Below are 25,972 nucleotides of genomic sequence, written 5' to 3' on the forward strand. Positions count from 1 at the left end.
CGACCCCACCAGCAACTGCAGAACCATCTCTCCAATACCTGCTCCTGTCACCAGCACAGTAGTGGCACAGCCTGGAATGAAAGTGGCACCATGTTACACCTTTTGCAAGAAGCAGATAAAGGAGACTGAACAGATGCAGCAAGATGCACATGTCCCATCTTTAAGAGCAAGATACAAAGGTTTCTTGGAGATTTTTGAAATGTTGTGTGGTATAGAAATGCTTTTAAATATACACATATTTCCCCTCCGGGGGTGTGATAAAATATGAAACAGAAGAGGGCACCCAAATGTAAATGGCAGAAGTCGGTGGTACAAATGCTATGCCGACGGAAAGGACAAAGGCTTTCCTATGCGAGCGAGTAAGATACATGAACGTTGCTCTTTTATGATAAACCAAGTGCTGAAAGCAGTCGTCCTTGCACATTCCCCCGGCAGTAAGCTCCAGTGAACATAACAGGACAATGGTCGTCATCCTGTTGCCTTCCAGATGCTGTTGGACTACAAGTCCCATGAGTCCCAGCAAGTAAGACCAATGGTCAGGACTGATGGGAGTTGTAGTCCAGCAGCATCTTACAGACTGCCTACAGTTAAATAAGCAGAGGATTTGGTTGTTTGCTTAGCTTGTGACAAAAAATAAAAACAAACCAGGGATTACCTTTTATTGGAAAGTTAAAAGCATGGCCCTCATTTAAAGGGCTCTGCTTTTATTGTGGTTGTTGAAGCTATTCTTTCTTGGTAGAAAGAAAGAACAAGGAGAGACCTGGTTTACCTTTGTACTGGAGGATGTCTTCAGTGTAGGCCAGGACACTAGGGAAAGTGCTGCTGAGGAACAGGCCCAGGGAGGCAGTCCCCACAAACAAAAAGACAACGCTGTAGGAAAAGATCAGGAGCAGGAAGAATGTTACAAGCACTCCAAGCTGCAATGACATAAAAGGAATGGAGAAAAAAAATAAAATTAAATATGGAGTAAGATTTTTTTTGCGCTCAGCTAAAAAGACTTGAGTAACCACCACTGCCACCGGGACACACACACACCCCTGACTGTATGAGCCTTGCCTCTGGAGAGATTCACAAACACGTGGGCATCATTTGGTATCTTGTCTCCCGATAATGCCCAGCTGAACATGGAAAATGCTTCAGAAAAGACACACGTTGTGTGTCTGAGATAAGAGAGCTTTAGCAGAAGGCGGCTGATCTGAACCATTTCATGCATGAAAATCACCACTTGATGCTACTAGTGCAGCACATCGAAACCCCCCCTTTGATTTTACAGATATGGCCACCAAGCTCAACTAGTGTATCTGATGTCCCCAGCAGACATCACAGCGGGAGCAAAGAGCAGGCTCATTTCACTAACCCAGGACACAGCAAATTGCTTCTACTCTGCGTGTCTGCACTGCTGGCTGTACTCCTTATTTATTTGTGTGTGTGTGTGTGTGTGTGTGTGTGTATAATACATTCTACCTTCCCTCCAGTGAGCTCAAGGTGGCATTAATGCTTTACTTTCTCTGCATTTTATCCTCACAACAATCTGTTGAGGTGGGTTAGGCTCAGGGCCACCCAGTGAGCTTCATTTATGTCTCCAAGGTCCTAGTCCACATAATATCCTCCCACCTTACTCCACACTCTTGAAAATAAGATGCAAAAGACAAGAAGTTGGGGGGGGGGGCAGATGCTCTTTTCCTTAAGGACTAGAAGCTTATTACTTCCCTTGCTGACAGTCCTACATAGTTAGGGCCTTTGAGACTAACCAATTTAGGCTGCATTTTTATACACGCTTGTCAGGGTCAGGGAGTAAGCCCCGTGGAATTCAGGGGTGAACATGGGTAAGAGCATACACAGTTACTGTGGCATAAATCGATTCCTGCCTAATATAAGATTAAGGCATAATAAACGTGTTTGCTGGTGGTTGCAGTTTCTCTGCAGCTTGCTTGGGACAGGGGAAGCGGGGGGCAGGGCGGGGGAGATAAATACTTTATAGTAAAGTTAAGACGACCTGCTCCCTGCCAGCAGAGAGAGGCTGGTTTAATTAAAAAATTTTTTAAGTGTAGTGCTGCACAAAACACACAAATACAAACATGGAGGAGGGGGAGAGACATACACACAGACAATCGCATACCCACAAACACAACAGGGGAAAGTGGGAATCGGCTTTTATGCTAGAGCAGTGTGTTTTTCTTTTTCTTCTTCTTTTTACCCCAGTTTATATTTTTACGTGAGAACAGGAGGAGAGAAGGGGCTTGGTTCCAGAAGCCATGCTTCTACCTAAGCCACCTACCAGCCTGGTGCCTGCCTTTCAACAAGAGCCTGGGGTCTCTGAGGGAGGAAGTTCCCACTTGGAGGCTGTCAAGCTCCACCTGCTCGGGAGACAGAGCGCTGAGGAGGGAGGCAGGCAGGGGAGATGGCAGAGAGTTACCCTGCAGTGCACACAGAATTTCTCAAAGAGAAATTTTTGCGTCAGCTTGCTGCCGCCGCTACAGGACGCACAGAAATGTAGCTAAGGCAGAGTTAGCAATAGCAACGGCTGCACAGGACAGGAAGCAGCACCAGCTTCCCAATTTTTACAATACAGTCATACCTCGGGATAAATATGCTTCAGGATAAGTATTTTAGGATTGCACTCTGCGATAGTAATGGAGTAATGGAGTGCGTTACTTCCGGGTTTCGCCGCTTGCGCATGTGCAGACACATGCATGGAAGTGGCAAAACGTGACCTGCAGACGCACAGTCGCATCTTACGTTCTATTCAGGATGCGAACAGGGCTCTGGAACGGATCCCGTTCGCATCCCGAGGTACCACTGTATCATGTTTTTGACTATGGCACACAAGCACGCACACACGATTCACGGTATACAGTGGTACCTCTGCTTGCGAACGGGATCCATTCCGGAGGCCCGTTTGCAACATGAAAGGCCCGCAACGTGAAACACCATATCTGCGCAGGTGCGCAGCGCGATTTGGCGCTTGTGTGCATGCGTGAGTGGTGAAACCCGGAAGTAACCCTTTCTGGTACTTCCAGGTTGCTGCGGGGCGCAATCTGAAAAAACGTAACATGAAGCAAACGTAACATGAGGTACAACTGTATTGCCAGGTAATTTTTTTTAAAAAAAACCCCGTTATCACAAACTGCTCTTAATATCGATATAAGACAGTATATTGAGATATCGTCTGACCCTAATAACAATTCCCTCAAGAAACCCTGGAATTGGGGAACTTCCGGGTTGGTGCCATCGCCAAATGGCGGACTCCCTCCGAGCTCCGGAGGGAGCCTGCCCGGCAGGGGCTGGGTCCTACCGCGCCGGCGATGCGGGGACCCTCAAAAACCATGGGCGCTGAAACCCATGGACATGGTGACTCGGCGGGCACCGTTTGCGCCCCCCGACCCGCGAAAGAGCCTTTTTAAAGGCTGCGGGGGACGGGGGGTGGTGTGGTGCTATGAGTCCTCCACTTCCCCTGCCGAGCGAAGCCGCATGCCATTCGACGGAGAGCGCTGACTTCTTCCATTGAAAATTTGGACTAAAAAGAACAACCCGTGAGTAATTGGGAAAATCGGATTTAAAAGGAAGGAATTTTTTTTAAAAAAAAATTCGGAACGAGCGGGGGAGGTGCAAAAAGGAAGTCCGTCTCCCCCCTGTTGTAGAGGATTTAAAGCAAAGGATTTGACAACTAAGATCGAGAGCTACTTTATATTGATAAAAGTTATTAATTTCACGATGGAAAATTATAAGACTGTGCTGGAGGAGAAAAGTGGAACGTGTGAGCTAAACGTAACCCCCCCCCGGGAACCGGGAGCGATCCGTGAGAGCGCCTGGCGAGGAGAAATAGAAGCTTTGACAGCTGTCAAAGGAACTGTCAAAGTTGAAGAATAAAAAGAGATCTTTGTTACGAGGACTTTGCCGGTTACATTTGTTACAATTTGGATATAATTTGTTAAAAACAAGGGATAACAAGTTATTTTGACTGTTGGGTGTGATCTGGAAGGAAACTGAGTTACCACAATCCCTCTAGAGGGGCTTTGGGACACTACAAGTATTGTTGTATGCATAGAATTGAATAGGACTTCTTATCTCCTGGGAAAACTGCAGAAATGGAACACTATTTTGTCTACAGAGGTCTCTACACTAAAGGAGACAATAGATTTATCTATTGAAGAATGGAAGGGACTTGACGTAAGGTTTTGTTCCTGAATAAAAAAGCCTCTGTAGAAGAATTAGAAGCTTTTGGAATTAGAACATTTTTGCAGTGAAACCAGAGGAAAGTGAGGAAAGAGAATAACAAGAATTGGACAAAGCTGGAAGTGGGAACATTTGGGACATCCAGAGTGAAAAGGCTTAAAGAAATAAAAATTGGGAGTTTTACTCCTAAATATAGAGATCTGGATGGAAAAAATGGACCTCTTCGAGACAGAGTTCTTCCAAGATTGGATGTTCGAAATTAAAGACAACTAAAAAGAAGGCAAAGACTACCAAAAAGACGGCAAAGTGCAGCTGTGAGGGATTTGGGCCTAGACGTGGGATCTCCAGGACGACAGCAGATTTTGATGGACATTGGGGAACGCAACCGGGAAAGGGGGGAGGGAAATTTGGAATCCAAAGGGTGTAAAATTATACATTGTTTTTTATTTTTTATTTTATTCTGTTCTGTATATTAAAGAGGGGAACTCGTGGAAGGGAAAAGGGGTCGATTCTAGGGGTTAAAAAAATGTCCTTAACTTTGGGTTAATGATAATAAGTTTAAAATTTGGGGTAAGAACTTGCTGAATTTATTTGAAGGAATTGGAATACAAGAGGGGGTGGGGTGGGGAAGTCCTGGAAGGATGTTAATGAAAAGAAGGTAAAGTGAATGTTTTGTTTTTTCTTTTTCTTTTTCTTGTCATATTTGGAAATTTTCAATAAATATTATTTAAAAAAAAAAAAAAGAAACCCTGGAATTGGAAGGCATGCAAGGATAAGGAGACTGCTTTGCTAGAGATCTCCAGTCGCCCCCCCCTCAGCACAACTTCCAGGGTTCTCTGAATGAAATGTCCCAGGAGTAGGGAGCCTGGGGCCACCCAGAGGTTGTTCAGCTGCTTGGGGCTGCTTGGAGCTGGAGGCCAATGATGTCTGAAGGGCCACAGGTTTCCCATTCCTGCTCTAACCAATTTGCTTGCATTGCTCTCAGCTGCAAGAATACTACGCTCTTGCTTCCAAATGAGGGTGCCAATCGCTGGTTATATCCATGTTACTGGTCTGCCAGACATGCCATAGCCAGAATAAGCCTCTCTGCTACCTTGGAAGAGAGGGAGAAGAAGAAGATATCGCCATACCACATTGATGAAAACCATAGTTGCTGGCTTCATTCTGTAGGACACAGGGATGGAGATGAGCCGGCCCAGAGTGATGAATCCCCAGAAGAGGCTGGGCAAGTAACCAGCCACCTTGTGTCCCACGGAGAGTGGTTCCTCCACAGCGTAGCTGTACACAAACCCAGAATACTCGCCCTGCAGGAGAGATCAGATTACTTACATAATCTATATATCACACAAACCTCCAATATAGATCTATATTCCCAGGACACACACACAGCAGTAAGAAATGAAAAAGCATAATGTAAAATAATTGGTTTACTAACACATGCAAACCAATATACAAAATTAAAACAAACTGAAATCACAATAGTGCATTTAAATTTATTTTACTTGCCTTAGCAGTTCTGAAAAGCCTGGAGAAAACAGAAATGCTTTTGCCTGGCACCTAAGTTCTAGTCAAGAGGTCTCCGGGTGGGCTTCCTTGAAAAGGGCATTCCAAGGATGAGGAGCCACCACAGAAAAGGCCCTCCATCTGTGCAGTAACCACGCACCACACTTCAGACAGCAGGGGCCTGTGATGGGGATGTTGGCGAATGAGCAGATTGAGATGGGACAAGGCAATCCCACAAAATATTTGAGTCCTAAGCCATGAAGGGCTTTGAGAGTTAAGACCAGCACCTTAAATCTCATTGGAAGTCAAGGATGGTGTTTCAGTGCAGCCAGATGTGAGCTCTTCACTCAGTCCATGTTAGGAAACGAAGTTAGTGTGCTGGGCTAGCTGCAATTTCTGAACAGTTTTCAAAGGCAGCCCCATGCAACCCTCATAGTTACCAGGGCATGGACAACGGTCAAGATTGTATCTACTCAGGAAGGACTGCAGTTGGTGGATTAGCCACAACCAACAGAAGGAACTCATGATCCTGGAGGCCCAAGAGATAAAGATGAATCTAACAGCACTCCCACACTGGCACCTTATCCTTCACAGAGAGTACAATCCTCAGCAAAGTTGGTTGAACACCACCTCCCTGGGCAGACAAACTGCTGACCCACACAGCACACCTCTGTGTTATCAGGAATGAGTGTCAATTAGTGCTTCCAAACCCCAGATAAACGCTTCTTCCAATTCAGCTGGAAGAGACAGAGGTGGAGGACTCCATTCAACTCCATTCAAATGCCTTCATAAAAATGCTGTAGCATATTGGGGGGGGGGGGACAGAATGGATCCCTGAGGGACCTCTGCCCCAAAATGCCGTGGGCCAGAAGTCTTGCAACTCTGCCTTCCAGAATGGGCCCTCCAGGTAGGAGTGGAACATCCGTCCCCAATCCCCAAGTCAGAAACCCTTTCCAGAAGGAAACCATGGCCAATGGTGTTGAGCACTGCCGAGAGATTTAGTAGAATCAACAGAATTACATTGCATTCCCCCCCACCCTCTCCTAGCAGAAGTCGTTTATCAGGGCAACCCTGGCAGTTTCGGTTCCAAATCAAAGTCAGAATCCAGACTGAAATGGATAATGAGTGCTTGTAGTTGACCAGAAAAGCACTCACTCCACCAACCTGCCCAACGAAGGGACATTTGAGATCAGCCAATAGTAGTTACAATTCTCTGGGCCTTGTTTCTTGTGGTTTTAAGAGTGGCTGCCTGCTGTAGTTCACCATATTTAACACTCTCAGGCCATGAAAGGCTTACAGGATAAAATTGTAAAAGGTGTGTGTGGTGGTGGGGTGGTCCTCAACTTTAAGTGGGTGAGAATTCAACATATAGTGTAAGAGAGCAACTGCAGTGCCAATCTTGGGCGAACAGGCCAATTAAACAAAGGGCCAATTCCTCATACTCTTAGGTGAGATTAAATCAAAAGAAGGCAGGAAAGACCATGAGCTTTGAACTAAAGCAATGCTACTAAGAGTGAACCAGCAGGCAGTACCTGCTGGGTGGAGGGAGACAAGTTTTTAGCTGAAAGCTCTCCATGAGCACTCAAGCCAAGCTACACAGATCAAGTAAAAGACAGTCTTGAAAGCACTTGTTCAGCCCATTCTAGGGAATCTGGGGTGCCCCAGTAGTGCAAATTGGGTAGGTCTGACACTGACTCCTCAATTGTTGCTCTTACCAGGATCCCATCGGTCATAAAGAGGAGAAGGGCACCCATCACATGGACAGCAAAGTAAGAGCAAGGAGCTCCTATGAAGTTCTTGCTTTGGCAGCATCCGAAGAGGTCCTCATGCCCTGGGTAGAGAAAACAACAGCACACAAGAGTAGTGAAGCTTCTTGGGTACCCAAACGGTCTCTCTCTCTCTGCAGCAAATATTTGCAATGTTTCTATTCTGCTTAATGTATGTGTGGGGTTTTGTGTCAGCGTCGCTTGTGCAGGTTCTCTTTAGTATTCGCTTGTGTTCCTTTGGTGGTGAGAGAGGTTGGGGCTGGCCTAGGGTGTGGTTGTTCGTTTGTGATTGGCTGTGGTGAACTTTGTTTTCATGTGTGAGTGGGGTGAGTGGGTGTTTTTGGATCAGGTTAGCCATATTGATTCATATGCTGTTGGTGGATTCTTGTCGTTGTCTTGTTGGGCTGTGTATGTGATAAAGGGAGCCATACCAGGGTAAAGATGTCTTCTTCTATTCTGACAGGTTACTTCTGAAGGAATGCAGTCCTTGGCAGGATAAAGGCTGCCCATAATTTGACTAGATGGACCTCTGGTCTGATGCAGCTGGCACTATGGGAGGTGAGGCCCCAAGGCAGATACCACCATTTTACTGGTTTTCTACATGCACCAAAGTGGAATGGGCATTAATATTCTATGGCCTTTAAAAATGTGTCTGTGGGAGATGGTCTATTGGTTTATTTTGCTTTTGCTTTTATTATGTATTTTGTGTTTTCATTTTCTTTACGTTGTAAAATGTCCTGTGATATTCAGATGAAGGGCAGTATACAAATTTAATAAATAATAATAATAATAATAATAATAATAATAATAATAATGTGTTCCATCTCACTGCTGCATGGCTTGTGGGGTTAAGAGCAGCCAGAAATGTTTGCATGTATATAAATGCATCGCAGTGTGTGTGCATAGAAAACGACAGAAATATGCAACACCTGGCATTCTTGATGCATATGGGCAAATGCATCTGTAAGCTGCTACACACCACAGCAAAAGCCACCAAATAAATAAATGAGACATTTTTAGAAGGTGCACAGAAGTTGCTTCTTTCAGAGTTCCAGTAATAACCTTCCTGGTAGAAAGACAGGCTGCTTTTCGTCTTCAAACCACTCTGTGTGTGAGATAATTGCTTCCCTTTTGCTCATGGGAGTTATCGCAATGCAGGGAAACAGATGCCTTGGCCCAGAAGGAAACACCTTCCTTGCTAGGAGGCTAGAGTGGGCATAAAAGATCATTCCCAATTTGGCAAAGGCCTTAACATGGACCAGAACAAAGGCTGGTATTAAATGCAGGACAGGTGAGAAGCTTTTGCAATCACACTGACATTCCTTCTCTGCTTCAAACTGGGGTGGAATCTACAAACATATAAAAATCATTCTGAAAATGCTTTTTTTAAAAAGCGTTTTTAAAAATACATTGAATTTTCTATAAGGCTCACGATTGCCATCTAGTGTCACATTTTATATTGAACTTAAAACAGATTTAAAACGTTTTATTTGCAGCTGTATAGCTTAGTCCTGGGTAAACGCCAGCAGAGAAACCTGCCCCCAGGAATTTCAATTCATTGCCTACAGAGCTAATACTAAACAGAAGCCAAGGACAAATAATGTACGATATTCTAGGATCGATAGGATTCAACCTATTTGGACTGATTTGGCTTCCTTAGTTTTATATGTGTTCTGGGAACATAACCAAAACTATGTAGCTGATAGCACAAATAGGGTTCTAGCCTAGTACTCAGGGGTTTGCTACGCCGCTGTCTCAGTGGCCACCCAGATGCCCATGGCAAGCTCAGAAGTAGGCCCTGAGCTTGACAGCCCTTTGCTCTCTTGCAGTTTCCGGCCAGAAGCACACTGTCTCTGTCGGAGGAGGTAGAACACAGCCATCAAGGCAGTAGCCACAGACAAGGAAAAACATGGGAAGCTTAATGCAGAATATTTCACTCTGTGCTTTGCTTCATCCCTTTCCCACAGCAAAACAACACACCCTCTCGGTAGAACCTGTGGAGAGAAGAAGGCTCTGATACCATGGCAATGGGCTCTGCATGCACAGCCCGGATTGGCAGCTCTCACCTATTTCTGGCTGAGTTCTTGGCGAGGAGGTGGAAGAGTCATCCCGGTCGGCTATCCGCGTTTCCAGTGCCAGCTCATCCGCAGGCAGTAGTGGGGGGCTGCCACTTTGACACCAAGGCACCAGCCTCTCCTTGTAGAGCAGCAGGAAGACTGCAAAGGGGACTGGGAGCTGCAGAACAACAGGCAAAAAGAAAAGTCAGCCGGGCGCACGGTGTGTGTCTTATAACAATTTCCAACCCCTAGGGTTGATATCTGCCCTTCTCCACGGGAGGGGGCTGCTGTCGGCTCAGATTTTTATTTATTTATTCAGGGCACATCTTCAAAGCTAGAGCTTGTAAACCTTTGCACCTCCAAATGCCACTGAGCTCCCGCCAGTCCCAGCTGGCATGGCCAATGGTCAGGAATGATTGGAGTTATTTATCTGTTGTATTTAAAGGTAAAGGGTAAAGGGACCCCTGTTAAGTCCAGTCGTGACCGACTCTGGGGTTGCGGCGCTCATCTCGCTTTACTGGCCAAGGGAGCCGGCGTAAAGCTTCTGGGTCACATGGCCAGCATGACTAAGCTGCTTCTGGTGAACCAGAGCAGCGCACGGAAATGCCGTTTACCTTCCCGCCTATTTATCTACTTGCACTTCATGCTTTCAAACTGCTAGGTTGCCAGGAGCTGGGACCGAGGAACGGGAGCTCACCCCGTCGCGGGGATTCGAACCGCCGACCTTCTGATCAGCAAATCCTAGGCTCTGTTGTTTAACCCACAGCACCACCCGCGTTTAGATATCACTTTTTCCCTCCAAGGAGGCTCAAGGTGATGTACATAGCTCTCCTCTCCCCATTTTATCCTCACGACAATCTTGTGAGGTAGGCGAGGCTGAGAGGCAGTGACTGGCCCAAGGCTATCCAGTGAGTTTCATGGCTGAGCAGGGATTTGAACCCAGGCCTCCCAGGTCCAAGTCTGGCACTCTGTTTCACAGTGGAGCTGCGAGTCCAGCAACGTTGCTTGTAGCTGAATTGATGAAATGTGGGCTATAAATCTTTAAAATCAACAGTTTTGTAACAATAACACCGCCCACCCACTGCACAAGGAGAGAGAGAGAGAGAGAGAGAGAGAGAGAGAAAGAAAGAAAGAAAGAAAGAAAGAAAGAAAGAAAGAAAGAGGTTCCTCAGCCCTGCCCTGGTATACTGGGAATCCCAGCAAGCCAAGCTGCAAAAAACTTAACCTAGAACATAACATTTCAGACATCTTCTGGAAAGAAATCCTTCTGCAGCTCACCACCACTAAATGGCTCATTCCCTTTTTTAAAACCTAACTTTCCCTGTGAGTTATAAAGAACACACCCGTTTTCAGCTGATATATTGATGTCCAGAATGCAGTGCCATTTCTTGCTCTGCCAGCAGATGGTAGGCGAGCAGCATAGATGCCCACAGCGTTTGTATCCAGCCCAAACTGCCTTGAGAAGCTACACATTTGGAAAGGAGGGGCTTACAAGCCACGGTGTCACCTCGCCTCTCTCCCCACAAATCTGAACAGGCGTTGCCTAAGCTTTCACATGGGACAATTCAGTCCTGCTTTACTGTAGAGACCGCTGTGTAATTCTGTGTTCAGGTACACAGAAGCAGCGCCCTCTGCTGTTCCTCTGCGGTACCAAAACAGAAAATATGAATTTAAAACTCTGAAATGTCACAGTGCTTTCACATTACTTTTAGTTAACATCTACTGGGGTGTATTCTTTCATGTGTGGGATGGTGATGGGGTATGAGAGGAATAAATGAAGCCATTTTCCTCCTCTCCCCACCAGACTGATGGCAGAAGCCAGGTCGTCTGTCATTAACAGCTGTCTTCACATATATTGTTTTTGCTCTCCTCTGTGAATGAGCAGGAGCTGCAAGTGCACATTTCCTGGTTTTTGTTGGCTGGAGGTATTCTTTCAATGTATGGAGCATTTTCTCCCTCTTGATTCCCCCTCCTCAGCTGAATTCATTTAAGAGCCCTCCATTGTTCACAGAACAATAGGAACAAGAACAGCCAGTTCGGTCCCATGGAAGAAAAACGTTTTCCCCTAATAGTTAGAATCCTTCCGGAGGTCAGGAGCAGTTTGCGTTAATGGCCATGAAAATCAGAGCAGAATAAACAGACCTCACGCTGCCCTTTGGGAGAACAGCAGGCTAGACATGTATAAGGCCGGTATCCTGTATTTCCCCTACTGTCTCAGCCTTTACTTTGCCCTCTGTGAAATGGCAATAGTGACCTTGTTTGCAAATGCTGCAAAGGTGAGTTCTGGCTGGGGAAAAGCACTACCAAACATTAAAGTAGCATACAAAATATCCGTATTAATCTTCTTATGGGATCCCTGTGGGATATAAATAAGATTTGGTCTCTGAATTGCACACAAGCCGTCACAATGCTCCAGAATCAATCTCAGGCTCCCAAGAATGGAAAACTCAAGACAAATGGAAGGCTTGGATTTTAATGAACACAGAGAATTAAATATGTGAAGAGGAATCTCATCTAGAGTGTCACCTTTGTGGGCAAAGGTTGGAAGATTATCCCGGAATTGCCATGATTTGCTTAACTGGGTCAGCATGTTAGTCCAGTTCAAAAGCAAGAAAATGTTAATTAGAATCTTTGCTACAGCTTTTCTTCTGCTAGCTCCTCTAAAAATAAACAAAGCCAAATTAGAGAGAACACATGCGGCACAGCCTTCAGATATTACAGTCTACGGATATCACACACACACAAACCCTACATGCACAACGGTCTCCTGCTTCTGGTTTAAGTGCTGGTGCAGTACAGCTGAAATGATAATTTTTAAAGGTAGCATTCAGTAGCTTGTGATGCACCTCCAATGTCTGCTAATCTGTTGTAGGCCCAAGCTCCTTTTCTGCCTATAGAGCAGCAAACACTACTGGGAGTACGAGCCATATTGCCTATGCTGAAATATGGGATGCTGCTCTTAGGGGGGAAAAGTGACCCCAATGGAACCTTCAGCACTACTGTCTGCTAGCTCTGCATGGTTCATTTTGCAGGTGGCACCTAGCACAACTTTTGCCCGTGCAAGCCACATTCTGAGCCCTGAAGCTGCAACTGCCAGAATTCCTTGGGGTGAAAGTCTCTGCACACATCCCTGGAAAGTTCCCACTATCAGCCAATAGTCAGGACGCTGAAAACCCCACTCAGAACTTTGATCCTGATCCACAATTACAGTAAGCCTGCAACTTACCCAAATGTTACATTCTGTGAATCGTGCCTAAAGCCAAAATCATGTAGAGTCAAAATTCATTGGGTGCAATGGCAGCTCTGATTGCCAACGTCATTTCCCCTGGAACCCCAACCCTTTTAAATTTCTTTTTGCCACGCACGTAAAACTAAATGCACACGTTCAATGTGCGTAGGTTGCTGGCTTACTGTACCAGAACTTCAGAAGTATCAACAAAGCTGCAGAATGCATTCTATGGTTGTCATATATCCTCCTTTTCCAGGAATTAAAACTTAAAGGGAAATTTGGGGCTATTGCTGGTAGAGCTATGAGAACAAATGAGATCTAAAGCTTGCATACCTGCACAGACAGCTTCTCTCAGAAGAGTGTGTGTACTTATCATGTATTTATTGAGAAATTAATATTTAGTCAACAGGAGTTGTTGTTTGGTCCTGCTTTTCCATAAAACTATGCCCAAAGCAATTTTATAATGCAGAGGGCTGTGATATATGTATTTATTTCATTTCCATCCTACCCTGCCTCCAAGAACACTGTACATTGTTCTCTTCCCCTCTCAATTTAGCCTCCAACAGACCTGCTTGGTAGTTTTGGCTGATAGGCTCAAGATCTCCCTGCCCCCCCCAGCCTCATTAACAAATGAAGATTTGAATATTGGTGTCATCTGGGATGCAGGTGGCACTGTGGTCTAAACCACTGAGCCTCTTGGGCTTGTCGATCAGAAGGTTGGCATTTTGAATCTGTATGATGGAGTGAGCTCCCTTTGCTATGTCCCTGCTCCTGCCAACCTAGCAGTTCGAAAGCACACCAGTGCAAGTAGATAAATAGGTACCGCTGCAGCGGGAAGGTAAACAGCATTTCTGTGCACTCTAGCACTTGTCACGGTGTTCCGTTCCGCCAGAAGCAGTTTAGTCATGCTGGTCACATGACCCGGAAAGCTTTCTGTGGACAGACTCTGGCTCCCTCGGCCTGAAGCGAGATGAGCACCACAACCCCATAATGAGCACTGGAACCCCAAAGTTGCCTTTGACTGGACTTAACTGCCCAGGTGTCCTTTACATCTAGTCCAGCATTTGAACTGTCATGCCACATGGCAGGATAAGGAGCACATGACTTCAGCCAATTTCTATCCTGAACTCAAGGGAAAATGTGCAGGTGGCAGTCTGCCTCCCAGGTAGTGGGAGCACTATTGCCTTCTGCAATAGTGGTGCTGGGGCAGCCATGTTGCAGGTGAGGAGAAACAATCCACAGATCAACCAAACTGGAAACACACAGGTGGAAGGATCAGCTTTGCAAATGCAATTTTTATTTTGCAAAGTTCCAAGTGCAAAAATGCAGCTTGCAAAGTTGAGCTCAGACTTGGTAGGAAGGCATCCAAATGTTAAGAAAAAGCAACAAATGTTATTGAGCATGGGCAGAGTGCTGTGCTTTCCTCTCCCCTCCTGAATAAGCACAACCCCCACTCAAAACATCTGGGGCCAGGGAGCTAGGCCTCCCCTTGGAGGGAGTGAAGCTTCCATGCAGGCAACTCTTTGTTTTTCTTTGTTAAAAAAAGGAAAATAAAATAATATTGTGGCCCCTGAAAGACTTAACAGATTTATTGTAGCACAAACTCAGATGAATACTATGCTTGGGTGAAATCCCTCTTCCAAGTCCATCCAAGTGTTTCACGGGCACAACGATCCCTTTTCAATATCTGCTTGTGTTTTTCACCTTTAAGAAAAGGGGGAGGGGAGGCGGAGTGGTGCTGATGAGCTTCTTTGGCTTCCACAGCTGGGTTCATCTGCCAAGATACACACAGGCAGGGCCAAGGCATTTTATTACAGGATCTCACAACTCGGCATGCTTGCTTTGGGGTAATATACTAGACCTCCTGGTACACTGTTTAATGCGAGGCCTTGGCACAGGCCTCACCAGCCTAAACAAACAGCAAAATCATTTCATGGCTAAATGCTCTGCCCACAATGCGAAGCAAAACCCAGCCTGTGCATTGATGGAAAAGGTCACGGAAAAGGTGGCTCTACCTATCATATATCTTTGCGGCAGAGAATGCTCATCTAAGTGGTTTTCCTATCCTGTGGATGCAGGGGGTTGGCTTAATTATGAATTCACATTCTGTATGCTGTATAACAAGTATTGGTGCAAACAACTAATTTGATCTGATCTGAAAAGTATAATAGTATTTAAGTAAGTAGGTCTTTGCCTCTCTAACAAAACTAGCAGTTTCGCACTTGGGTGACATTGCTCTTCTGAACATCAAGGGTTCTGTTGGTCGCACATCTGCCGCTAGGAGTAAATCACACACCAAATTTTTAAAAACACTAGTGGTGTTCAGCCATGCACGGACATGATAAACACACACACACACACACACACACAAATCTAAGGGTGCCTCAAACTGGGTAGTTTTCAGGTGATCATCAAGGGCTGAGTGATGCAACTTCAGTTGCCAGCTTTTTCTTCTGGCTAGCTTTTTCTTCTGGCAGGTGAACCTTTTCCTACAGCCAGCTCCGGAATATCTTCATTTGAGAAATTTCTGCATATCAAACAACTATTAGAGGAAAGGAGAAGCCAGGGATTGAACCTGAGACCTTTTGCATGCAAAGCAGATACTCTCATACTGAACTGGTCCTCTCCCATTATATCCCTTGACCCATCACCCTCCAAGCTTGCTCAAGAAAAAGCTTGCTGCTAGTACAGTCATACCTTGGGTTACAGCCGTTTCAGGTTGCATTTTTTTTTGGGTTACAGACCGCCGAAACCCAGAAGTACTGGAACAGGTTACTTCCACGTTTTGGCAGTCATGCATGCGCAGAAGTGCTAAAATGCGCTTTGTGCATGCGCAGAAGCGCCAAATCGCAACCTGCGCAGACGCGGGTTGCAAACGCTGCGGGTTGCGAATGTGCATCCCATACAGATCACGTTCACAACCCAAGCGTCCACTGTATAAAAAAGTACAAATCTACTGTAAGCAGAAGACTAGCTCCCCCACCCTCACTTAGTACCTCCTGCCCTCTGTCCCAATTCTAAAAAAGTCATGATCTCATTTCAAGGTGCCTCTACCAATATGTGGGCATATTTTTCAGCACAATGCACCCAGTTTATTAGCGTGTTTGGCCTTCAGGAAAATAGCCCAGATATAGTATATCTCCATAAGAAGTGAGGTTATAGATATAAATACAGTCATACCTTGGAAGTTGAACGGAATGCATTCCGGAAGTCCGTTCGACTTCCAAAACGTTCGAAAACCAAATTGCTGCTTCTGATTGGCTACAGGAAGCTCCTATAGCCGATCAGAAGCCGCAGAAGTCCCAGTGGACTTTTGGGTTCCAAAAGAACATTCGCAAACTGGAACAATCACTTCCAGGTTTGCGGCATTCAGGAGCAAAAACGTCCGAGTTCCAAGGTATGACTGTATAAGCTTCTGAGTTCCCCAAACACAGAGATTTCTATGGACTATCACCCCAGATTTTAAAAGTCCCCTGTTTTCTTCATTACTTCATTACCAACATATGGCCATATCCATTGCTTCAACAAACAAAAGCCTTTGGGACAAGGGTCCATTTTTAGAAAGACCCCCAGAGGCTTGCCTTGAATTGATAATCAGCCAGCACAGAGGAGGACTTGCTTGTTCACGCAACACATTGAGATGAGCCCAGTTGCTCTTTTTGCTGTCACCTGCTGCATTCACCTCCAGGTTCTATTACTTAACAGGTTGGTGTAACAGGAAGAAAAATGTAACCATTTTCAGCACAGCTGTCAAGTGTTTCCATGCTCAGGTGCCAACTATGACAAAGTCTCTGAGTTCATGGGGCGGCAGGTTCTCCTTTTAGCCAAGACCTGTTTTAAGAGCGCGGCAACTGCTCGTTTCTATAACCAGGGGAGAGGGTTCATGAACTTACACACAAACCTTGCCCCAAACCAGCACTCGGGCAATTTAAGAATGACTGTGGACCTTTAAGAGTACCACTGCTGAAATTTTAAGTTCCCACTTATCAGATACAACTGCTCTGTCTCAAAAGCTGCTGTGCAAAGGCTCTGCTAGATGCAGGAGCTATCCAATGCAATATTGTCTTCCCTGAGCAATGGTATTGAGTAGTTCCTGTGTCTTGAGCCTAACCGGACCTTGCAACCATCATCTGAGGCTCTTCTTCATGTGCCTCCTCCACAAAGGGCGGCAATATGAGAACAGGCCTTTTCTGTGGTGGCTTCCTGCTTGTGGGATGCTGTCCCCAGGCAGACTCACCTGGCACCTTCATTACATATCTTTAGGTGTCAGGCAAAAACGTTCCCCTACAACCAGGCCATGGGCTAATTAAGCAATCAGTGGCCTTCTAAACTGTTTTTGTTTGTCATTATCTTACATATTTTTATGTTTTATATATTGTAAACTGCCCTGTGTTTCGCTACTAAAGAGAAGCTACATAATTCACATCATTTTAATAAATTCCATGCAGTATGTTGACTGTTGATGCCCATTTTTCACCTGTTCTTTCCTTTGTGACCAGAGATTTTTCACTTTTCACTGAACCTGGTTATAGTGCTTCTGTTGCATTTTGCAAAATCTCAGGCTGGAGCTTTTCACCAGCCTATCTTTAGGCAGAGAACATTCATGTCCTCCTTATCCAACCAGCTCCATATGTTTAGCTTGACTACATCAGATCTGGCATACAAGCAGGTGGTTCTAATATTTCACAGGCGAGGCAGAAAATAGAAGTTTCAACGCCCACCCAAGGGCTAGAAATCCTTGCAGAGGCTGTGAAGTGTTAAAAAATTATGCAAGCATATTGTATGGGATATCTTTAAAAAGATGAGGCTTATGATATCAGGAGGAAATAAATATAACCAACTGTCCCTCTAGCAACAGAACTTATGGAGATGCTACCCAGAAAAAATTACTTCAGCTGCTGAAGTTCAGTCATAATTTGGTACCAAAATGCTGCTTCAGAATACAGTGGTGCCCTGCAAGATGAATGCCTCGCAAGACGAAAAACCCGCTAGACGAAAGGGTTTTCCGTTTTTCAAGGCGCTTCGCAAGACAAATATCCCTATGGGCTTGCTTCGCAAGATGAAAACGTCTTGCGAGTCTTGCGAGTTTTTTTCCCTTTCCCCCCTTTTTCTAAGCCGCTAATAGCCGCTAAGCCGCTAATAGCGCTAATCCGCTAAGCCGCTAATAGGGATGCTTCGCAAGATGAAAAAACCGCTAGACGAAGAGACTCGCGGAACGGATTATTTTCATCTTGCGAGGCACCACTGTACCTCCAAAATGTATTCAGAATACTTGTCTAATGTATTCAGACACTAATTACCTAATAATGCAATATTGTTATGGCTACTAGGCAGAGATTGCTGGCTCTCCGCCCAGAACAGTTAGCTCCTGCAAGTGAATGGTCAAAAGACGGTCAGAAATCTGGGTTGAATGAGACACCTACCAGGTCTTGGAGAAAGAGACTTCACCTGCCCCCATCCTGGCTAAGAGAAAAGGGCAGAAGTGTGTCTGCACATGAACAGGTATCAGTTTGCAAGAGAAACTGTGTGTGTGCACACGCATGGAGAAGAAAATAAACTACAAGTTCACTAAAGCTGGGATATAGGGCAGACATGGGGAACCTGTGGCCCTCCAGACACTGTTGGACTCAAAGTCCCACCAGCCCCAGTTGCTATGGACAATGGCCAGAGATGATGGGAGTTGTAGTTTGGCAACAGCTGGAACCCCATTTTTGATTTAGGGAGTCTCACCTTGAAGATGCGATGTGGGCCAGCAGATCAGCTGCCTCATAGGAACACCCGCTGTTTGTAATTTTTGCTCTAGGTAAAACTATAGAGGCAAAGACACCCTGTGTCTTCAGATGCTCTTTCATCCAAACCAGACAGCCCTGTCCCTGGATCTTCTCAGCAGTCAAGGAAACGGGAAGTGCACAATAACCCAAGGACACACATAAGCATAAGGCACAGTTAATCTGCATCTTACCAGCAAACATGCTGGTGAACACTGCACAGATCACTGATGCCCACCCTTCCTTTGCTGTGCTGGGAACAAACCGTTACATGCAAACCAGTATTCCTTGCTTGCTCTTCTCAAACAAACAACAGGGACAAGCCAAGAACAAACCATGGCTTATTCTTAGCTCGTTCTTGTAGCTTTCCCCTTCCCAGTGTGACAAAAGGAGAAGGGGACAATTTGGGCAGTGAGCACCAGGGACCTTACTCTATCCTGATAAGCCAGTTAGTTAAAAACTCTGGCATGCCATTTTTGCATCCTTCTGTTAATCCAAGAAGCTCAGTGTGGCTTATATTATTTCCCAAACAGTCTCCCATCCAGGCAGCTTAGGGGGCCAGCCAGGTTAGGTTCAGTACCAGAGCTGGCAAGGAGAAGCTGGCAAGGTGAGAACAAATCAATGATGTAAGAAAACAAAGCCTTTCACTAAATGTGAACTCTTGTCCTGTTTGCTTAGTTTACACCTATATTTTCTCAGTAATGTGGCAGTAATATTTCTGAATCTCGCCCTGCTTCTCACAGAGCTCGAATAACTGGTTTAGTTCATAACTAACAGCAAAGCACAGGGAATGAGGCTAGAGAGAAGAGAGACAGGGAGAAGAGATAGAGAGAGGGGTGGAGAGAAGAGAAGAGAAGAGAAGAGAAGAGAAGAGAAGAGAAGAGAGAGAGCCTGTGCTTGAACTTGACACTCAAAAACTAGCAAGAACCTTAATAACAGAGATGCTCTAAAAAAGCATTTCCATTTCCTAAAATATTCCCCTTTGTCTCCCAAGTCTTTCCTACCTCTCATTATGAACCAAGCGTAGTGAGTATTATCATTCTGGAAACCAAGAGGTATGTGTGACAGCTGTTCCATGCATAATGCTCACAGTGGAGGCTGTACTACACAAGACAATGTTCAAGATGGAGGTGTTCCTACTACCCAGCTTAGCCAGGCTGCACTAAGCACATTTGCTGAGACTCAATGATGCAGATCCACACCATACATTTAAAGTACACCTAAATATACATGTAAAGCACATGACTTGCCCCAAATGATCCTGGGAAGCGTAATTTGTTTAGGGTACTAGAATCTGTAGCTGTGTGAGGGGAAGACTCTTAATTCCCCAGATTCTTTGGGGGAAATCACATGTTTTTAACTTGCGTTGGGTGTGCTTAAATGTATGGGGTGGCTCTGCCTGCAGTACCAAATTTGCCTAGAGAAGGGAACTTGTGAGAATCCCTACTTTTACAGAGACAGTGGAAACCTTCCATTTCTCCATTTGATTCCCAGACAAAAGCTTGCCACACTTATGGCTTGTGAGGAATCTCGGCAGGAGTTTGGTGAACAGGGCTGTAGTGCCCCCTCTCTAGAGCATTTGTTCCCGAAGTTTGCTGAACTACAGATCCCACCATTCCTGACCATGGGCCATGCTGGCTGGGGTTGACAGGAGATGGAGTTCAACACTGTCTGGAGGCTACAGCAGGATGGGGAAGGCTGCACTCGAGTTTCACGTCAACTGCTTTTGCACATGCATGTATGTGCAGATCATTCACACCCCAACAGAAACACAACCATACGTCCAAAGCAACACAGGCCCCTTTGATTCATGCTAACCAGCAGGAAGACTGGAAGCTACACACAGGCAGTTTAAAAAGCAGGAAGAAAAGCAGAAAGGCAACAATGCCCCTGATATCAGTATGCCCAAAGCCTTCTATATTCTAAGGGGGGTGATTGCCTGTGTTTCCTATGGTATATGTACACAATAAAATCATGCCATAGGTTTGTCATGCTTATTTTGTCCTAGTGACCTTCATAACAAGGGTCAACTTTCCCAGGAGGGTGATTTGCCATGCCTGTCTGTGCCACCTGTCTAAATAAATTCCTTCTAGTGTTTTCCAGGCCAAGGTTATCACTGCCTGTGCTGCCACTCAAAAGTGGTTGATCAGTTCTTTGCTCTTTGGACCTCCATTAGCCACTGAAATGAAGTCAGAAATGCTAATGGGGGCAACGTAGCTGTGTGTTGCTTGGTAATAGGTGGATATTAGCCGGGTATTGACTATATTGTGTTTGTGGTTTTAAAAGTATTGATCTTAATAAGCTTGTATTTCAGATGGCTGTAAACCACCTTGATATTTTTGAATGAAAGGTGGTATCAAAGTGGTTTTTAATTGATCATAATACAAAAAATATAAAATATTAAAGCCCAAAGATTTGCAGCAGTATATATATATATATATATTTAAGAAATAAACCTGGTGTGGACTTTCAAAATGGCCCAATGAGAACTGAATAAGCCCAGAGGCCTGAGAATGCTGACTGGCTGCATGGGGTGTGTGGGTAGATGTGGGAAAGGATAATGGAAAGAACGACGAATGATGGAACACAGTGGCTGAAATCCTGGACAGCAGCATCCCACACTGCCACATTCTGTTGCAGTTACCATTTCTTTCAATACTATTTCACTTTAATGAGAGAACAATGAAGGCAGGAAGACAGAAGAGCTGATTTGGTGCCAACATAAAACCAAAAACGGTTTTAGACGTGCAAAGTGGAATCAAGTTACTTTCCCTGACACACCGCCTGAGTTACTTTCAAGTTACTTTCCCTGACACATTATGCAGGCTCCTCTGAAGAAGCCAGCCAAGAGACACATCCCGCCCCCCTCCCACTGCCCTGCTGGTCAAACCACTTTAAGCGCTGGGCTGGAACGATCAGCCAGGAGGAGGGTGTCACTACTTACGTTGATCAAAGCCATAATCCAGAAGGCGTAAGACACCCGCGTCACCACCAGCCCTTTTGTTGGCAGGTCGTAGTGTGACAAGTTTCCAGGATGATGGGGGACGAGCGACTTCCGGATGTGAGGGAGGTTGCTGCTGCCAGTGGCCGTGTTGTTTGTCAGGATGCAGTTGGTGTCCGAGAGAAAAGGGTCGGCTATCAGAGGGCTCAGCAGGGCACCAAAGCCCACAAAGAAATGAAGGGCCTACACAAAGGAATGAGAAAATATCCTTATGATATCCAGCAACAAGGCACACACAACACCTCTGACAGCACATTAGAACCCTTAACAGTAAGAACCCTCAAGTAAGAACCCTCTAGCATCCTTCCTGGGACAAGCCTTCTCCCATCACTACTGGTGCATTATCTCCAAAAAAACTCCCAACATGCAACTTTTAATGGCACACAAATCCTTTGTGGGTTAGAATGTGTTATTTCATTAGGTCTGCAAAGGGTTTTATATGTGATCCTCAGCAACTGAAGTGCTCTTGCTGCTGTGATACAAGTGACTGGCCTATTGTGCATGTATCAGGTGCAGACATATGATGTGCTGCAAACAGTATGAACTAGGACTCCAGCTAGCACAATTAAGACGGCGTCACTGCTGCAATAGTATTGGGCGAGTGTGAAGGGAGCCAGCTTTGCAACACAGGGTTACTTCTTCGCATGCTTTTTTGCTGGGGGGACGCAGGGGTATGCATAACCCTAAACATTTTGTGGATCTAAGTTTGACCTCATTGAGGGGCTGTATTTCAATATGAGTAGGAAAATGAGAGTACCCCTAAAAAAAAAATTAAGAAAAAAAGTGCTGCTTCTTCCACTTTGAGTTCATGTCAAAGCACTTGGATGGGGACATGGCCTGTGGCAAGATGCCCCAAGACACACAAAATTGGCAATACCTACACAGACCAGTTTCTGTGCAGATATTCAATGTCAGCATGAACTCTTCCAAAACAGAATTGAGTAGTTATATCTGAACCTGCTTATTTAGAGTGAGATTATTAATGGTGCAAATAACTTCAGGAAGACAATGGTGATGCAAGTGTGGCTACACCACCATCTTCAGTGCACAGGATGTTGTGCATGTGTGAGGTAACTGGATGTGCTTACAGAGGGCATTCAGTCCCTGTGTTCTCATAAGACATATGCGCTGGTGATCTTCACTGTCTATGTGAAAGATGGGCAGAACATGGAGGCAGGACAGCAACGAAGGAACAATCCAAGCAACTAAGGAACACTCTGTGGGTTAGATTCTGATGCTAAATTGTAGCTTCTTTTGGAAAGTGATGCCTGGAAACTGTTTCCAGTTTCACAATTAAATGCTAAGCTGAAAGCAGGAGAGGTTCTGTCCTGATGTGACTCAATGATTCTAGCTGTACAATAGGGATAGCATTCAACCTTACAAAATACAGTGTGTGTAGACAGAGAGGAACAAGGATTTGGGACACAAGGAAAGATCAAAGGTCCACAAATGCACCTGCCATTGGTGACTGCAGATTGTTCTGGCCACTGGTCCTGAATTAGGGAGAGTCCTACCTTTCCGCCAAGTTTAAAGACAGGGTAGGGACTTTTCTTCTGGCTACATTGATTCCAGAGCCACCCAAGAAAGCAGCAAGACTGGCCAGTTTTTCCAAGTGCCTCTGGTGTTCAGCAAAACAGAAACATACCCCTCATCCTCCTCTGCAGGATGGCAGCACTGGCAGGAGTTCCTCACTAATGGTCACATTCAGTGTGGCAAATCAGAGGAGATTGCCAACCCCTTCCTTGGTGGGAGGGGGCAAGGATACCAGGCCAGCCAACATGTGTGGGTCCCTAACAAGGGCTCAAGATGGAAAAAAAAACTCCAAGCATCTAGAGAGAGTTAAAAAAGGGGCCGACTGCCCCCTGCTACTTGTCTAACCTGTAGGAAGACAGCAGAGTCCTTCTGATAAATCTTCACCAGCTGCATATTGGAGAGGGTGTCGATGCAGCCCATGGCCAGGCCAGCCACGGCCATGACCACTGCAAGCACCACCACATTGTGGCAGACTGGGATGATGGCAAAAACCACAGAGATCGCAAGTGATGACACAAAGAGGGCGAACAGAGACTGAGCCAACCTAGACCAAAGAGAGAGAGAGAAAAAAGCAGTTTCGTTATTTAAAATATAGACAGCCCACCGTCCAACTGTAGCCTTTGAGGCATTGTGCATTAAAAGAAAAACTATATCACACACACATATATTATAAACAGAAATGTACAGTTTTCTGCAGATTAAAAACAGCAGCAGAGTTGAGCACTTGGACCTCCGGTACAACAAAATGTTTACATAGTACCTGAAAACAATCAGTGTAGGAATCAGAATAGTGTATAAAGGAGATACAGCTGAGGCACCACCACAGAGAAGGCCCCGTCTCTGGTTGCCACTACTTTACCTCCAAAAGTAAAGGTGGGTTTCCATTTTTTAAAAAAAACAAACAACCATCCAGGGGTGGGGAACCTGCACTCCAGCAATACCCAGAGGGCCACAGCTCCCGTTATCCTGGACTCTTGGCCATTCTGGCTGGAGATGTTGGGAGCTGGAGTCCATCAACATATGGAGTTCGCCAGGTTTACCATCCCAATCTTAAAAATACTGGTAATGTTAATATGGGACCAGACATACTGCCTCCTATTTCTACCAATCTACACAGTAGCAGCTGTATTTGGGACCAATCGAAGTTACTAAACTTTCATGAGCGCTTCCTTATATAGTGCATTACTGTGGTCAGACCCGAATGCTAACAGAATATGAGTCACAGCTATAAACCAATCAACTTTGTCTAGAGGTGCTTTACACTATGAATGACACGTGAGTGTCCGCAGGGTTGGAATTAATAGTACCAAGTTTGATTCTTTAGGGCAGCCTTGGCACTTGACACCTTCCAGCTGTCTTAGACTATATCTGCCATTGACAGCTGTGCTGGCCGGAGCAAATGGGAGCTGTGGTCCAAAAGCGCTGGAGGGTTGACGAAGACTGCTTTGGGGGCAGTGCAACCCAGCCTAGAACAAGCTGTATCCCAAGTCTTTGACCAAGTGTATCACCAGCCAATAGGATGACCCAGTTTACTGGCACCCCATTGAGCCCATTACTGATTTCAGCCACCTTTTCAACACCTCACCTCACCTGTATTGGATATTAAAAAGGAACAGAACTGTCCACCCCCACTATACTGATGACACCTAACTCCAAATCCTCAAATAACCTCCCTCAGAGCTTTTCAAATACCCATGGTATGGCTCTGCCCTTAGACTAGAACCATGTTCAAATCTCACATGAAGATTTTAGCTTGGCCTTAAAGCTCAACTGGGGTATCTTCTGGGCAAATCAGTATTTCTGCCTAACCTACTGGAAGGACAGCCATGTATATTTGCCTAAGCTCCCTCAAGGAAGAGTGGGATAAAATCTTTAAAAATAAAAATAAAAAAACAACTTCAAGTGAAATGCCTAAAGGAAGCCTTGTTGTGTTCTATGGTTTTGTGTTACAGAGGTGAGACGATAATCTTGCTAACCTCATAAAAGGCTATAATCAGTTAGCAAAATGCAGAAAAACCAGGAAGGACAGCTATAAGAGGCATCAATAAAACTGGATAGCCGCTGGTGGAGTGGGTGCATTTTGACTGTACCACTTGTAGAATCTAGTGATTCAAGACATGCAATTAATTCTGCATAGAGAACCAGGCCAAACCATCCTTTTTTTAAAAAAAGAAGTTTGAATCTGACTGCAATCCCAATCCCACTTGCCTAGGAGTAAGACCCACTGAATTCAGTATGATTTGCTTCTATGTAGACGAGGTTAGAATTGCAACCAATGTCTAGAAAAGGGGAACGGATGGACTTGTTAATAAGCTAACATAATAGCAGCTTTCAACAGGAAAAAAAAATGTTTTCCTATGTTTGCTACAGTAATCCCGCAATTCACGTGCATTTAACTTGTGCTTTCAGCTTTACGTACTTGGCTAAATAAATAAATAAATAAATAGGGGGTGGAAATTTGGGGAAAATACTTTTGTAATCCCACCCCCTATTAAACCCAGTGTGTTTTCACTATACACGATTTTGGCTTTAGGTGCGACCCCCAAAACGTAACCCCTATGTAAGTTGCCTGCTTGGAAAAAAGGCTCCATTAAAGAAACTGGCCTCACATTCTGAATTATACAATTGTCACTTGAATAAAGAAAAAAGCCTAAATATACTCAGGCTGCCACATACACTGCAGGAAGAACTTCATTTAGAATGGGGGGGGGGGCAAAACCTGCCTCTGGATCTGCCCAGCAGCCATGCATCAGGCATGAATGCTTGCATGGGAAAGACTACTTGTGTCGATCTCTGTTCACTTGGGCTTTCTAATGCTGCCTCTTATCCTGAAGGCACTGCTACAACCTTCCTAACTAGTAGGCATGATGGAGAAAATAATAATTTTGTAAAACTGTATCATTTTAAAGATTCCTTTTTCTTTTGAGCCTGTGGTCTAG

At 45.1% G+C, this 25,972-nt stretch overlaps 1 protein-coding gene across 1 annotated transcript in view; it reads right to left on the reverse strand.

Annotated features, from left to right (window-relative positions):
• The window catches only part of MFSD4A (major facilitator superfamily domain containing 4A), a 44,869-nt gene that overhangs the window by 5,109 nt on the left and 13,788 nt on the right, over positions 1 to 25,972 (reverse strand). The window contains exons 2-8 of the mRNA XM_079979514.1: positions 23,379 to 23,577; positions 21,444 to 21,683; positions 9,512 to 9,680; positions 7,395 to 7,510; positions 5,307 to 5,480; positions 770 to 917; positions 1 to 71 (exon numbers count right to left, since the gene is read on the reverse strand). Of these exons, the coding sequence (XP_079835640.1) occupies positions 1 to 71; positions 770 to 917; positions 5,307 to 5,480; positions 7,395 to 7,510; positions 9,512 to 9,680; positions 21,444 to 21,683; positions 23,379 to 23,577 (1,117 nt within the window). The remainder of the gene's footprint in view (positions 72 to 769; positions 918 to 5,306; positions 5,481 to 7,394; positions 7,511 to 9,511; positions 9,681 to 21,443; positions 21,684 to 23,378; positions 23,578 to 25,972) is intronic.

Source organism: Podarcis cretensis (assembly GCF_951804945.1).
Source record: "Podarcis cretensis genome assembly, chromosome: 6".
NCBI lineage: Eukaryota > Metazoa > Chordata > Lepidosauria > Squamata > Lacertidae > Podarcis > Podarcis cretensis.